We start from the raw sequence: 16517 nt of genomic DNA on the forward strand, positions 1-16517 counted from the left end.
TTGTATTTGTTTTTTCCATAGCTCTTCAGTAGGTTACCTGCAACATCCAGGATCAGAACAAGTACAGTTTCCTCGAACCACTTCACCATGCAATTCCCAGCAGCTTCAAGGCCACCAATGTACAGGTATGAAGAAATCAGTGAAAATAAGATAATGGTTGGTTCATACAAGAAATAGTTTGATTAATTTCCTTAGGCATTTCTACAAAAAGGTTCTCAATTTGTGATGTGGTGAGATATACCCACAATTTTGAGGGTGCTGTACTGAATCAGGGTTAATGTGCAGTCCACTTCTTTCTTTCCTTCTGCTGCTGCTATCACTACCATCCTGATTCTCCTTTCTCAGAAGTATTGATATTCTCTAGGGTTATTTCCTATGCCTTCTCTCATTACTCTTCCAGCTGTTGTTTACTCCAACTTATCTTTAGGATAAGTGAGATGTTTAGGCCTACAGAGTCCATCGTAACTGTTTAAACACACAATACTTGTAGTATGATGCACTAGGGCTTCAACCTGGTTTTCTTAGTTAATAGTAAAATTTTATTCAGAAATGTAAAATTACTACTGTTATCCTAGTGTTCAGAAACACCAACTAGTGGCTAAAATATATTGACTAGCATCCTAATTCTGATTTTCAGCTGGGCCACCACCGCCACCTGGTGGTGGGATGGTGATGATGCAGCTCAGTGTACCAAACAATCCACAATCTTGTGCCCACTCACCCCCACAGTGGAAACAAAACAAATACTACTGTGATCACCAGAGAGGACAGAAGTGTGTAGAGTTTAGCAGTGTAGACAATATCGTCCAGGTAAGATGGTTTTGCTCATTATCATTTTGAAACGTTACATTTTTGTTACATAAGATTGACTTGCAAGGCTTAAATTTGAAATCCTGTCAGCCAGATTAATAAAAGAATTTGGGCTGGGTGCGGTGGCTCTCTTCTGTAATCCCAGCACTTTTTGGGAGGCTACGGCATGGGGATCACCTGAGGTCAGGAGTTTCAGACCAGCCTGGCCAACATGGTGAAATCCCATCTCTACTAAAAATACAAAATCAGCTGGGTGTGGTGGTAGCATGCATCCCAGCTACTTGGGGGGCTGAGGGAGGAGAATCACTTGAACCCAGCGGGGCAGAGGTTATAGTGAGCAAAGATCATGCCATTGCTCTCCAGCCTGGGCAACTAAGAGTGTAACTGTGTCTCAAAAAAAAAGGAAGAAGAAGAAAAAGAATCAGTATTTATTTAAGTATTATTTGCTAACTTCTGGGTGTTCAAAAAAATTTTTTTTAACTTCAAAAGATAAACTAGATCTAAAATTTGGTAAAGGAAAACAAGCATTTAGCCTACCTTTCCCATATGACTATATATTAATGTCACCAAATAGTTGATAAGGGAATTTTCTCTGGAGAATAATCCAGTTAATAAATGCAGAAGCAATGGTAGAATTAGAAAATTGCCAGAAAATCATCAGCAGACCCTAAAAATATTAGATTAAAAAGTTTTGGTTGAGAAACTGCTCACTTAAAAAAAAAAGTTTTGAGGGGTATTTTAAATGGATGAATTAGACAGACAGCCCTGAATCCACTGATCAGTTGTAACATCACTAAAAGTGGGCCAGCCAAACATCATTTACCTCGTAATGTGGCACAGAAGGAAGTACACAGCATTATTTATGATATACTCTTACCAAAATTTGAACCTGAATCTATTGAAGCCTCTAACCCTAGCTACTAGTTTATGGGAAATATAAGAAACAAAAACAAATTACCTGATCCCAGTGGAGTATTTTACTTGACAAATTGGCCCTGTTACTTTAATAGATGGCATTTTGAAATAGGAGCTTGGTCTGTTATACATTAAAAGAGACTCAAGAGGTATAATATCAGATGTAATATATGGATCTTATTTGGATATGGAATGATCCAAAGATATTTTTTAAGGCCGGGCCCGGTGGCTTATGCCTGTAATCCCGGCACTTTGGGAAGCTAAAGCAGGCCTGGAACACAGGAGTTTGAGACCAGGGTGGGTAACATGGTGAAACCCCATCTCTATGAAAAATACAAAAAGTATTCAGCCATGGCAGTGTGCACCTGTAGTCTCAGCCACTCAGGAGGCTGAGGCAAGATTGCTTTAGCTCAAGAGTTCAAGGCTGCAGTGAGCTATGATCATGCCATTGCACTCCCCCCAGCAACAGAGGGAGACCCTAACTCTTAAAAAAAAAAAAAAAAAAAAAAAGACCCAGCCACGGTGGCTCACGCCTGTAATCCCAGCACTGAGGTCAGGAGTTTGAGACCAGCCTGGCCAACATGGAGAAACCCCATCTCTACTAAAAATACAAAGCTTAGCTGGACATGGTGGTGTATGCCTGTAATCCCAGCTACTCAGGAAGCTGAGGCAGGAGAATCGCTTGAACCCAGGAGGCAGAGGTTGCGGTGTTCCGAGATCATGCCATTGCACTCCAGCCTGGGTAACAGAGCGAGACTCTGTCTAAAATTTAAAAAAAAAAAAAAAGTTGTCCATTAGATACAAATGTTTGTATACTGAAGTATTTACAAGTAAAATGCTGAGATTTGCTTTAAATACTTCAGGAAAAACAAAGCAGGGGGTGATGACAGTTGAACCTGAATGATGGGTACATGGAATTTCATTATGCTTTTCTATCTATACTTTTATATACTTGAAATTTTATAGAATTAAAAGGTTTTATCTTTTGTCGAGACAAGGTTACATTCTGACACCCAGGCTGGATTGCGTTTGCACAATCATGACTTACTGCAGCCTCAACCACCTGGGCTCAAGCAGTGTTTTCACCTTAGCTTCCCAAGTAGCTGGGACTACAGGTACACACCACACCCAGCTAATTTTTCATTTAGAGACAGGGTCTGGCTCTGTTACCTAGGCTGGAGTACAGTGACATGATCTGGGCCTACTGCAACTTCCATCTCCTGGGCTCAAGCCGTCCTCCCACCTCAGCCACTTGAGTAGCTGAGACCACTGATGCACACCACCATGCCCAACTAATTTTTTTTTTTTTTTTTTTTTTTGTATTTTTTGTAGAGACAGGTTATTGCCATGTTGCCCAGGCTGGTCTTGAACTCCTGAACTGAAGCGGTCCACCTGGCTCAGCCTCCCAAAGTGTTGGGATCATAGCCTTGAGCCGCTTTACCCAGCCAGGTTTTAACTTTTTTTAAAAGATAGAGGTTGGGCATAGTGGCTCACACCTGTAATCCCAGCACTGTGGGAGGCCAAGGAGAAAGGATCACTTGAGTCCAGGAGTTCAAGAGCAGCCTAGACAAACAACATAGTGAGATCCCATCTCTGTAAAAAAATTAAAAATTAGCCAGGTGTGGTGGTGTACACCTGTAATTCTAGCTACTCGGGAGGCTGAAGCAAGAGGATTACTTGACCCTGAGTGGTAGAGGCTGCAGTGAACTGTGATCACACTACCGTACTCCAGCCTAGGTGACAGAGTGAGACCCTGTCTCAAAAAAAAAAAAAAATGAGGGACAAAGGTTATTATAGATCAGCTCACAAACTATCGATGGCCATTAAACAGATGAAAATATAAAACTACTTTTCATTTATATAAGTGGGAAAATTCAGGAAGACCAGTAATCTGCCATAGTAATAGTTTGGCAAAGATCAAGTTATAAGCTCTCTTGGACTTTCTCTGTGGTAGTGTAAATTGGTACAGCTCTTTGGAATGCACTTCGGAGACATTTTTCAAAATGTAGAATTTGATCCACAGATATGCTTCTGGAACTTTATCCAGTAAAAATTATATAATAAGTGCAAAAATATGTGTCCAATACTTCTTTTTTCCTTGTTGTAATATTGAAAAACTGTAAACAGTCTTGACATTCATCAGTGTGTAACTGATTATTCCTGTGCAATTTAGGAAAATGCCCTTGAGTGTGTGGTACTGAAAAGAACAAGATACACCTACTATTGAGATGGTAGTTTCTAAATAACCAGTCTCCATTAAAAGGAACGTGGGCCCCTTAGAAAAATAACTGCTGCCAGAGTTGGTGCAGGGAAAGTACCAGATGGGCGGGCATAGGCCATCTTGGCTGTGCCAGAAAGTAAGGAAGGGATGGAAGAAAAATAGGGACATGTTGAAGAATACAGGATCAGGAGTGGAGGTTTGGGGCATAAAACAGTGATAGAAATGAATGATCATCCATAGACTAAAATAAGAATTCATGAGTCCATACTGATAAAATCAATAAATGGAAAATGAAACTCTGTCTTACCTTAGTGTAATGTAAAGGATAAATATAGAAGGAATCGTGAAATTAGAAGATCACCACCAAGAAACCATCAGGCAAGAGTCACCACTAGAGGTTACACAACTAGTGGGTGAAATTCTGATGAAAAGCAGAATTTTTTTTAAAGTATCTCCCTACAAAATACTTAGAACTACAAATTAAAAGAATTGTCATTTACAGTGGAGAAACCTGATAGGCACCACATTCACAAAGCAGCCGAAGTAAATATCACCTGTACTGTGATGACAGATAGACAGTGGGTTCCTTCTGAAATGATCCATTGAGAAGGACACATTACTTCTCTGGTGTTCCTTCCGCAAATATATAACATGAACTTTTTAATGAGGAGACAGCAGACAAACCCAAATTGAGGGACAGACAGTCTACAAAATAACTGATCTTCCGAAACAAATCTTCAGAAATGTCAAAGTCATGAAAGAAAGAAGAGACTGTGGTATTCTGCTTCAGATTCAAGAAGATTAAAGAGCCATGACAACACAGCCCTTGATTCTAATCTGGATTCTGGACTTAAAGGGAAACATTTTTCTTATCTTTTGCTATAAGGGACATTAGTGGGACACTTGGCAAAATTTAAATTAACTGTAGATTAGATAATACTATTGTTAATGTTCTGGCTTTTATTATTCTATTTTGATTATATTTTAAAAGTCCTTGTTCTTGGGAAATAGACACTAATTATTTTGGGTTAAAGGAATATCATGTGAAATTCACTTTCAAACAGTTCCAAAAAGACACAGTGATATATATGTGTGTAGGTGGGTGTGTATACACACATACACACACAGAGAAAGCAGTGTACTGAAAGTTAACATCATTTGGGAAATCTGGGAATTCTTTTACAATCTTAGGAACTATTCTCTAATGATGAAATTATTTAAATATGAAATGTTACAATATTTAATATGAAAAAAGAGTGAGTTAGCTGTATGTATTCTCTCATGCAAAAATATCGGCAATATTATTGCCCAGGTTAAAAAGTAAGTTTCGAAAGTAGGATGTATAGTCTGTTCCCATTTTTGTGAAAAATGAATGTATGAATGCATATGCATAGAAACAATCTGTTGGCCAGGCGCAGTGGCTCACGCCTGTAATCCCAGCACTTTGGGAGGCCGAGTCAGGCAGATCACGAGGTCAGGAGATAAAGACCATCCTGGCTAACACGGTGAAACCCCATCTCTATTAAAAATACAAAAAAAAAAATTAGCCAGGTGTGGTGGCGGGCACCTGTAGTCCCAGCTACAGGCTGGGACTGAGGCAAGAGGCTCAGGAGGCTGAGGTAGGAAAATGGTGTAAACCTGGGAGGCACAGCTTGCAGTGAGCCGAGATCGCACCGCTGCACTCCAGCCTGGGCAACAGAGTGAGACTCCGTCTCAAAACAAAAAAAAGGAAGAAAAAAAAAAAGAATCTGTTACCAGTGTTTATTTTTGGGAGTTGCAGATTACATATTTCTATAATGTTTGAATTATTTTCTAACAAGGACATGTTTGTAATCAGGAAGAATAAAAAATAAGCCTGCCCAAAATGCTGACCCATTTTCTTGACATATTGTAATTGCAGCACAGCCCTCAACTCAGTAGCCCCATTATTTCACCAGCTCAGTCGCCAGCACCAGCTCAGCTATCCACTCTGAAAACTGTACGTCCTTCTGGACCACCACTTTCCATCATGCCCCAATTTTCTAGACCTTTTGTCCCCGGGCAAGGTAAGTGTACATGAAACTAGTCACAACTTCAGAGAATTTAAGACATCCATTCCCAGTCACTTGGTAATTTATCTTGGTAATACTGCCTTTCTATTTTCCACAGAGCTGTATCTTTACCTACACTCAGGCATCTCTATTTGTGACCATATACTCTCCTAAACTTAATGTATCATTGCTGTTTAATAATTATTAATTCAGTAATTACTTATATTTAGTAATTACATGATCACATTAAAATCGCTTTAACTTATTCTTAGAATCCATTCCTCTATAGTAATAATACACAGTTTTCTACATTTTTTTCGGTATTTTAATTTCTATGTTAGAGTAATATATATCAAAAGTTTATCCAGGCCAGGCGCAATGGCATACACCTGTAACCCCAGCACTTTGGAAGGCCAGTGCAGAAGGATCACTTGAGGCCACTCAAGACCCTGTCTCTAGAGAAACTACGAAAATCAGCCAGAAGTGATGGCACATAACTGTAGTCACAGCTACTCAGGAGGCTGAAGCGGGAGGATCACTTGAGCCCAGGAATTCAAGACTTTGTGAGCTCTGATTATGCCACTGCATTCCAGCATGGACAGCAGAGCAAGACTCTGTCTCAAAAATAAAACAGAAAAAAGATTATACAAAAATTTATTCAGCAATCATTTATTAAGGAAATGGCTATGCCCTTGGTGTATAAAGATGAATAAGGAGAAGGCCTTACCCTCACTAACCCTTACTCTACTTGGGGGAGCAGATATGCAAGCAGATGATTATAAACTAATATGGAAATCATTTTATTTCCTAGAATTTATCCTAAGGATAATGCACACAGAGATTTATATACAGAAGAGTTTATCCTATAGGAAAAAAATTTACAAACAACCTAACTCTGTTGATCAATAGGAATACTTAAATTATGGTATATTCATACAAGGAATATTATGTAGCTATCTAAAGAACCATTAAGAAGGGGCAATTTTCAGGCTAGGCACGGTGGCTCACACCCATAATCCCAGCACTTTGGGAGGCCAAGGCAGGTGGATCACAAGGTTAGGAGTTCAAGACCAGCCTGGCCAAGATAGTGAAACCCCGTCTCTGCTAAAACGACAAAAATGAGCTGGATGCGGTGGCAGGCACCTATAATCCCAGCTACTTGGGAGGCTGAAGCAGGAGAATCGCTTGAACCTGGGCGGCAGAGGCTGCAGTGAGCCGAGATCGTGCCATTGCACTCTAGCCTGGGCAACAGAGAGAGGCTCTGTCTCAAAAAAAAAAAAGGCGGGGGGAGCAATATTCACAATATGGTGAGTGATTTTGAAAAACAAGTTACACAGACATTTTGAAGTAGTATGCAGATGTCTAATAAGCCATTGAAAAGATATTTAACATCAGTCATTATAGAAATGAATATTCAAGCCAGAATATCACTTCACACCCATTAGAATGGCTATAATCAAAAAGACGGACAACACCAAATGTTGGTAAAGAATGTTCTCACTTGCCAGGCATGGTGGCTCACGCCTCAGCACTTTGGGAGGCTGAGGTATGTAGATCACTTGAGGTCAGGAGTTCAAGACCAACCTGGCCAACATAGTGAAATCCCATCTCTACTAAAAATACAAAAATTAGCTGGGCATGGTGGCACATGCCTGTAATCCCAGCTACTTGAGAGGCTAAGGCAGGAGAATTGCTTGAACCCGGGAGACGGAGGTTGCAGTCAGCCAAGATCGCACCACTGCAGTGCAGCCTGGGCGACAAGATTGACGCTCCATCTCAAAAAAAAAAAAAAAGAAGAATGTTCTCACTTGTAAGTGGGAGCTAAACATTGATGGACACTAAGAAGGGAACAGTAGACACTTGGGCCTACTTGAGGGGGAAGGGTGAGGATTGAAAAGTACCTGTTGTGTACTGTGCTTATTACCTGGGTGACAAAATAATAAGTACACCAAACCCCCACAGCATGCAAAATCCACATGTGAATATTTAACAAACATGTTGGTAAAGACACAGAGCTACTAAAATTCTCACACATTGGCGGTAAGAGTGTACAATAATGAAACCGCTTTGGGAAAAGGTATGGTAGTTTCCTAAGACTTTAATCACTTACCATACAACCCAGCAATGCCACTCCTAGGGGAAAGAGAATTGAAAACATGGTCACACAGTCTTGTATACGAACATCTATAGCAACCTTATTTTATAATAGCTCAAACTGGACATGACCAACATGTCCATTAACAGGAGACTGGATAAACAAATTGTGCTACATCCTTAAAAGGGTACTACTCAACAATAACAGTGAACAAAGCAAGCTACTGACACACAACAACATGATGACTCTCCGGGTCACGATGTTAACGAAAAAATAAGACAAAAAGAGAATATATTCTATATGAAATTCAGCTGCAGACAAACTAATCTGTGACGTTAAAAATCAGATAGTAGTAGAGATGGAGTGTGGAACTGACTGGGAAGCGGGCTGGAGGGAACTCTTCCAGGGATGAAAATGTTCTTTAACGGGGATGGTATGGTTACACGGACTTTTACAATTGTTAGAATTCATCAAATTCAACACTTGGAATGTTTGTTTTATTGTATGTTAATTATATCTCAATTTCCTTAAAACCTTACACACACACATATGCATGAGTCAGCCCACACATGTAGAAGACTGAAAAGATATACACCAAAATGTTAAAAGTGGTGGAATTGACCAGGGTGGGTTTTGTTGTTGTTAGTTTGTTTGTTGTTGCTTGTTTGAGACACTGTCTTACTCCATCGCCCAGGCTGCAGTGCAGTGGTGCACTTGTGGCTCACTGCAGCCTTGACCTCCCCGGGCTCAGATGATCCTCCCACCTCAACCTCCTGAGTAACTGGGCTTACAGGCACGCCACCACACCTGGCTAGTTTTTGTATTTTCGGTAGAGACAGGGTTTCACCATGTTGCCCAGGCTAGTCTTGAACTCCTTGGCTCAAGCAGTCTCCCCACCTTGGCCTCCCAAAGTGCTGAGATTACAAATGTCAGCCACCACACCCAGCCCCGGGGTCGTTTTTATTTTCTCCTTTGTAATTCTCTATCTCCAAATTTTCTACAAAACAAATTCCTTATTAAATTTAGAAAAAAGGCTAGGCGCGGTGGCTCACACCTGTAAACCCAGCACTTTGGGAGGCTGAGATGGGTGGAGCATGAGGTCAGGAGTTTGAGACCAGCCTGAAACATGGTGAAACCCCATCTCTATTAAAAATACAAAAAAAGGCCGGGCGCGGTGGCTCAAGCCTGTAATCCCAGCACTTTGGGAGGCCGAGACGGGCGGATCACGAGGTCAGGAGATCGAGACCATCCTGGCTAACACAGTGAAACCCCGTCTCTACTAAAAATACAAAAAATTAGCCGGGCGTAGTGGCGGCGCCTGTAGTCCCAGCTACTCGGGAGGCTGAGGCAGGAGAATGGCGTAAACCCGGGAGGCGGAGCTTGCAGTGAGCCGAGATCGCGCCACTGCACTCCAGCCTGGGGGCGACAGAGCGAGACTCCGCCTCAAAAAAAAAAAAAAAAAAAATACAAAAAAAATTAGTCGGGCATGGTAGCGCGTTCCTGTAATCCCAGCTACGCTTAAACCCTGGAAGTGGAGGTTGCAGTGAGCCAAGATCGTGCCATTGCACTCCAGCCTGGGTGCCAGAGCAAGACTCCATCTCTAAATAAATTAATTAATCAATTAATTAATTTAGAAATTGCATATTTTAAAAAGATAAATTGAAACAGTACGCATCATACAGTCTGGTATGAATGCTGCAAGAGGAACACCTAGCCCAACCTATTAGGAGGGGTCTTTGTACTGCTGACTGTAATCTTATCTCCATATATGAAAAAAATTAGCTGGGCGTGGTGGTGTACACCTGTAATCCCAGCTACTCGGGAGGCTGAGGCAGGAGAATCACTTGAACCTGGGAGGCAGAGGTTGCAGTGAGCAGAGTTGGTGCCACTGCACTCCAGCGTAGGTGACACAGAAAGACTCTGTCTCAAAAAAAAAAAAGGAGTTATCCATTAGATACAGATGTTTGTATACTGAAATATTTACAAGGAAAATGCTGAGATTTGCTTTAAATACTTCAGGAAAAACAAAGCAGGGGCGATCACAGTTGAACCTGGATGACGGCGGGTACATTACGCTTTTCTATCTATACTTTTATATACTTGAAATTCTATAGAATTAAAAGGTTTTTATCTTTTGTTGAAAAATTTTAGGTGTCTTTATCTAGGGGATTCCAGAATTTTTACACAGCTTTCTCTGTTAATGCTATCAATATTAAACAGCTATTCTGTTAATGCTAAGTTTTTGAGCCTCATTAAATTTTTTAAATTTCATTATTGTAGCACTTAACTCTGACTTCTTCACAACTATTTTCTTTTTTCTTTTTTTTTTTTTTTTTTGAGACGGAGTCTCACCCTGTTGCCCAGGCTGGAGTGCAATGATGCGATCTTGGCTCACTGCAACCTCCACCTTCCAGGTTCAAGCTATTCTCCTGCCTCAGCCTCCCAAGTAGATGGGATTACAGGCACGCACCACCATGCCCAGCTAATTTTTTGTGTTTTTGGTAGAGACGGGGTTTCGCCATGTTGGCCAGGCTGATCTCGAACTCTGACCTCATGATCCACCCATCTCGGCCTCCCAAAGTGCTAGGATTACAGGCGTGAGTCACTGCGCCTGGCCTTCACAACTATTTTTTATACACCTTCACATGTCACTTGGCATCTCTGATCTCAGTGTCAAAACCCCATGTCATATCTGCCCTTCCATCTATAGGTTGGGAAAGAGCGAGTGTGTCATACATATGTCCTGCCAGGGAGCTGCCCAGGCATCTTCACTGTGTTCACCCGGAAGGAGCCCTGTGGAATGGCAAGAAGTCCACACCTTGCTTCTTTCTGTTATGAAGCTCTCAGGAGAAAGGGTGCACAATTTCCTGAGGATGCTTTCCTAGCACCTACTGATAACCCTCCTCCAAGCACAAAATGTACTAAATTTGAGAACTTATGATTATAAAATAAATGAAAATTTAACACAAAAATCTTATTCTCCAAGGCAAAGTTTTTGCAGTCAGCAGTTATTAAGCCTTTGCTGTGTGATGACTTTTGGCTTTCCTGAGTGAAAGAAAGCAATTGGAAGATCTCCATCCTCACTAACCCACACTTACTGATTTAGGAAGGGGATACTTATGAATAATGACACTTAAGAACTACACAACTTTTTCTAAACAGGTTCAAATTATAAATGCAAATTTCACTTAAAGATTAAGAAGAGCAGACTTAAGACCTAGGATGTACAATTACCCATTGGTTAAAACTATTAAAGTGTGTTTGAGTATATGTAAATGTGTACATGCATATATTATATGCATAAATTTATAGCAATTAATAGTGAATTGCGGGAGATAAAGACTTAATGTTTATCCAGAGTTCCTTCCTCTGAAAGGTAAGATTTTAATCATAATAGAATGATGTAGATTTCAGCACCTCAAGTGATTGGCATGTGTGTTGTAGTTATTTTGGTGTATTTCATATGGGATGTTAGGATTTAGTGTCATAGTTTTCTTAGATTCTTCCTCTTCCATATCTTCAAGTGTACAGAGAAGTTTCTCTCCATCCTATCTCTATTCATGTAGTTCCTACCATGCACCCTGCTTCCTAGCCACTGTTATTAGTCCTTAATCTTTTCAGAATTTTGCCTGGGCTCTTAAAAGGATATGTGGAAATTTTTAATTCTTGTTTAAAATGTCATTTAGCCAAGCATGGTGGATTGTACCTGTAATCCCAGCAACTCATGAGGTGGAAGGATTGCTGGAGGCCAGGAGTTTGAGACCAGCCTGGTCAACATAGTGAGAATCTATCTCTCCTAAAATAAAATTAGCCAGGTGTGGTAGTTTGTGCTTATAGTCCCAGCTACTTGTGAAGCTGAGGCAGGAGGATCACTTGAACCCAGGAGTTCAAGGCTGCAGTGAGCTATGATTGCACCACTGTACTCCAGCCTGGGTTGTCGACACAGCAGTACCCTGTCTCCCAAAGAAAAATGTCAGTTATCTATACTTTTTTTATGCTACCATACTTGTTTCTTTCCCCTGTTCATCTTATTTTGAACAATTAGAAGACTCTGGCAAGTACTTTTTTATTTTTATTTTTATTTTTTTTTATTTATTTTTTTTTTTTGAGACAGTCACTCCATCACCCAGGCTGGAATATAGTGGCACCATCTCGGCTCACTGCAACCTCTACCTCCTGAGTTCAAGCAGTTCTCATGCCTCAGCCTCCTGAGTAGCTGGAATTATAGGCGTCTACCAGCACGCCCCAGGCTAATTTTTGTATTTTTATTAGAGATGGGGTTTCACCATGTTGGCCAGGCTGGTTTCGAACTCCTCCTGGCCTTAAGTAATCCACCTGCCTCAGCCTCCCAAAGTGCTAGGATTACAGGCATGAACCACCATGCCAGCGTCTGGCAAGCATTTTTTAACTGAGGAAAGAAAAAATGTAAATATATTTTATTGACTTTCAGGAGATTCCAGGTATCCATTACTTGGCCAGCCACTGCAGTACAACCCTCCTGCTGTTCTGCACGGACACATTCCAAACCAACAGGTATAAAAGACAACTAACCTCCTAGACTTTGTTGCAGAACATCATAGCTCCCTCAGAGTGTAAGGGGCAACCCTGAGCCCACCTGTTGGCACTGCCCAAGGAGAGCTCTGTGCCTCGGCCAGTTGATTTACACAGATTATCACTGGCTCCATCAGGAGCAGAGCAAGGGAGAAGATGGCATGCTGCTTGGCAGAACAGTAATTCCCTAGTGCCACCCAAAGACAAGGCAGTGGCTAGGAATTGGGGCACTCTTGCTAATGAAGGACTGTCAGCAAGTGATTGGTCATAATGGACAGGAATGTCACTGCCACAGAGGCAGAATTCAGAAGGCCTGGGACTGATTTTCTTCTGCCAGAGTGCAAAACCCAAACTAAAAGTGTTTGGGTGTTAAGTTTTTAAACATCCAAAGTGTGTTTTTCAGCATTATTAACCTTGTTTCTCAACTATTTTTGGGTTTTCAGGGTCAGCCTGGCAGCAGACATGGAAACCGAGGAAGGAGACAAGCTAAAAAAGCTGCATCCACCGACCTTGGAGCAGGAGAAACAGGTATGTCTCTGAGGGGCAACTGGATATGGGTCTACAAACCGGTGACAGTCTTTAAGAATACACCACAGCACAGAAATGGGTTTTCCTCTTCCTAGAATCCTGCAAAAAGTCATAATAATTGTTGCCGTCTGATTTAGGATTCTTGGATATACTCCTATGACCCTGTGTCATTTGAGATATGAGAGTATATATGGTAAGATGCAGGTAGGTTTAGGAGGGACAGAGGGGCCAAAGAGAAATGTGTGAGAGGAACAAGTAGAGTGAAACTCTTAGCCTCTTAGTTCTTTGAGAAAGGGTTTGTCCTTACATCCATGTGGGAGAGAGTCTGAGTGAACAAATATATTGCCTCTCTGTGGTAAAGTGCCTTCAAGTTTGTACTTTAACTTTCTACTCAGCAGCCTTGTGGTGTGGTTAGGGCAAGTGCTTTTATTTTATTTTACAATGGAAATGTGAAGTTCAGAAAAATGTTTGAGATCACCTAATTTAGAGAAGCCACCATACAATGCTTCTTTTTATTTGTGCAACTACCAGTAAAGACTGACATCAGTAGCTTAATTTTACTTTATTTATTTATTATTTTTGAGATGGAGTTTCATTCTTGTTGCCCATGCTGGAGCACAGTGCTATGGTCTCAGCTCACTGCAACCTCTACCTCCCAGGTTCAAGCATTCTCCTGCCTCAGCCTCCGAATAGCTGGGATTACAGTCGCCCACAACCACGCCCGGCTAATTTTTTGTGTTTTTATTAGAGACAGGGTTTCACCATGTTGGTCAGGCTGGTCTCAAACTCCAGACCTCAGGTGATCCGCCCACATCAGCCTCCCAAAGTGCTAGGATTACAGGCACACCCAGCTCAGTAGCTTTAACACTATTAGCTCTCTACCCCTTGCCTACGGGGTAAGTAGGAATGATTTAAAAGATAGATGTCCCTGGCCGGGTGCACTGCCTCATGCCTGTAATCCTAGCACTTTGGGAGGCTGAGGTAGGTGGATTGCCTGAGCTCAGGAGTCCGAGACCAGCCTGGCCAACATGGTGAAACCCCATCCGTCTCTACGGAAAACACAAAAAATTAGCTGAGCATGGTGGTGGGCGCCTGTAATCCCAGCTACTTGGGAGGCTGAGGCAGGAGAATCGTTTGAACCTGCGAGGTGGAGGTTGCAGTGAGCCGAGATCACACCACTGCACTGCAGCCTGGGCAACAGAGTAAGACTCCATCTCCCAAAAAAAAAAAACAGATAGCCCTAAAAGTTTTAATTTTGTGTATTTGCATGGTCATTTCCCATGTCATATTTGAGTCTGCAGTGCTTTTTTACCCAACTTTTTTGGTAACAGGGATGTGTTACTTCTGTACCTTTTCTATTCTAGTTGTTGGGAAGGTCTTGGAAATTACTGAACTACCAGATGGAATAACTCGCATGGAAGCTGAAAAGCTTTTTGGGGAACTCTTTAAAATTGGCGCCAAGATCCGGTGGCTCCGGGACCCCCAGTCGCAACCACGTCGTCACCCCCTCTGCTGTGGCAGCGGGGACAACACTGTCAACCCTGAACGCTCTAAACCCAGTGACTTGGCCTCCACCTACACCGTCTTAGCCACATTCCCGTCCATTTCAGCTGCACAGAATGCATTGAAGAAACAAATTAACTCAGTTAACAAGTTTAAGCTGAGAACAAGCAAGAAGCACTATGACTTTCACATTTTGGAAAGGGCAAGTTCTCAGTAACAGCCACCTTTGGACCCTTCGCCTTTATGGTTCCCCTGCCCTCTCCCATCTTTGATTGGCTTGGTGTTTGGAGCTTCTGTTAACATTATAGAGACTCCTAGGATGTGTGTTCATGGCGTTATAGCTTTTGAAGAAAGGCCAGTGATCCAGCAAAGGGGGAAAATATATGCATTTCACCCCACATGACTGTAGGAATCCACGTCAGAATGATACAGAGTTAGCAGGTTTTTCTAAGGAAATGCTGTTCAAATGCCTCCTAACTTTTATAGTTATTTTGTTTTATATTTCTAAATTCTTGTATCAGATCCAAAGCTCTATTGTACAGCAAATTATTCTTCAAAATGATTATAACCAGTTGCAACCTGTATTTCTTTTTGCAGCCAGCACAATGTGACCCAACTTAAAATTTGGGGGAAAAAGAATGCAGGAGTGAAATAACCAAGTCAAAACCATGTACTATCTCCTTGGGGGTTAGGGATGCTAAGAAGAGCCCACAAATAGAGGATTACTCTTCCCCCGAATCTCTAAACTCAGAAACAATTGCCAAAAAATACATAACTCTTCCCTGTAGGACCCTTTCCTTATTCATTTAGGTAGTGTGAACATTAAGTATAAAATAAATTATGTTCTTAATGCCTCTTAAACCACTTACATTCAGAGGGGAACAGAAATCATTCTAAGCAGGAAAATACTTCCATTTTTTTTTTTTCAAGTATCTCTCTAATAACTAAATGCCACTTATTTGCATTCCCCTCCTTGTGGATTTTTTGTCACCTAAGGAAATGCATTTGATGAGTGCTGGAAACTTCTTAAGTGCTTTACAGTTTGTTTTCATTGTTTGCAGCGGATCACTGGACATCAAAGATTCATTGCACTTATGAACAAGGAACCTTCTTTTCAATTTCTGTGTAATTTGCAAGGCTGTACAATGTGTGCTGATGCAAGCCTTTTTCAGTTCAAGAGAATAAATGTTTACAAATATAGACTCACTTTGTCTTTTTTTTAATTAAAAGCACCTTCTAAATGAGTGTCAGCTTTGAAGACAGTAACCTTTTTGGAAGATTTGAGTCAATTTCAAGCTTACAGAAGATGAAAAACAGTAAACCACCTCATTTTACAAATGTCCCAAACATCCCTTTCTCTGTGGCAGTGATTCTTGGTGGATATGATTCTTGTTACTGTATTCTCTATCATAAAGTTATTACAAACTATGGAAATTTGGAGTATGAACATACTTTATTGTCAGGCAACTAAAAATAGAAGATTATGTTTGGTGAGATAAATTTGGTTTTAGCTTATATATTGCACACCCAATTGTCCACTTAGACTCAAATGCTTTTTAGACATCTTTTCCCTTTGGTAAGCCAAGCAAAGTCACCCTGTTGGGAAATCAAAAAGTTAGGGGTCTGCCAGCTGCCGCTTGCCTGAAACCTGGTTATCTTCCAGCCCAGACTAGGGCTTTTACTATGAAATTGAAGAGCACTAAGTGTCACCAGACTCTGGTGCAGATATGCACTCACTTTGGCACATTTGCAAGGTCCCACTGGTCCCAGAGAATGCCAGGCTTCCCCACCAACTAGCATATCCCAATTGTGAATATTGTACTCCTGGGATCAAAAATTGGAGCTTAGAACCATTTTAGATTAA

At 41.2% G+C, this 16517-nt stretch overlaps 1 protein-coding gene across 7 annotated transcripts in view; it reads left to right on the forward strand.

Annotated features, from left to right (window-relative positions):
• Nucleotides 1-15853, forward strand: part of R3HDM1 (R3H domain containing 1) — a 203007-nt gene extending 187154 nt beyond the window's left edge. For 6 of the 7 annotated variants that reach the window (XM_025403880.1, XM_025403881.1, XM_025403884.1 and 3 more), the window contains 6 exons: nt 22-125; nt 638-810; nt 5847-5991; nt 12522-12604; nt 13066-13150; nt 14515-15853. In XM_025403880.1, coding sequence (XP_025259665.1) covers nt 22-125; nt 638-810; nt 5847-5991; nt 12522-12604; nt 13066-13150; nt 14515-14870 — 946 coding nt within the window. In that variant the 3' untranslated portion in view covers nt 14871-15853. The remainder of the gene's footprint in view (nt 1-21; nt 126-637; nt 811-5846; nt 5992-12521; nt 12605-13065; nt 13151-14514) is intronic. The other variant, XM_025403878.1, reaches the window with a different exon arrangement.
• The last annotated feature ends 664 nt before the right edge of the window (nt 15854-16517 follow it).

The sequence above is a fragment of the Theropithecus gelada genome, chromosome 12 (assembly GCF_003255815.1).
Source record: "Theropithecus gelada isolate Dixy chromosome 12, Tgel_1.0, whole genome shotgun sequence".
Taxonomy (NCBI): Eukaryota; Metazoa; Chordata; class Mammalia; order Primates; family Cercopithecidae; genus Theropithecus; species Theropithecus gelada.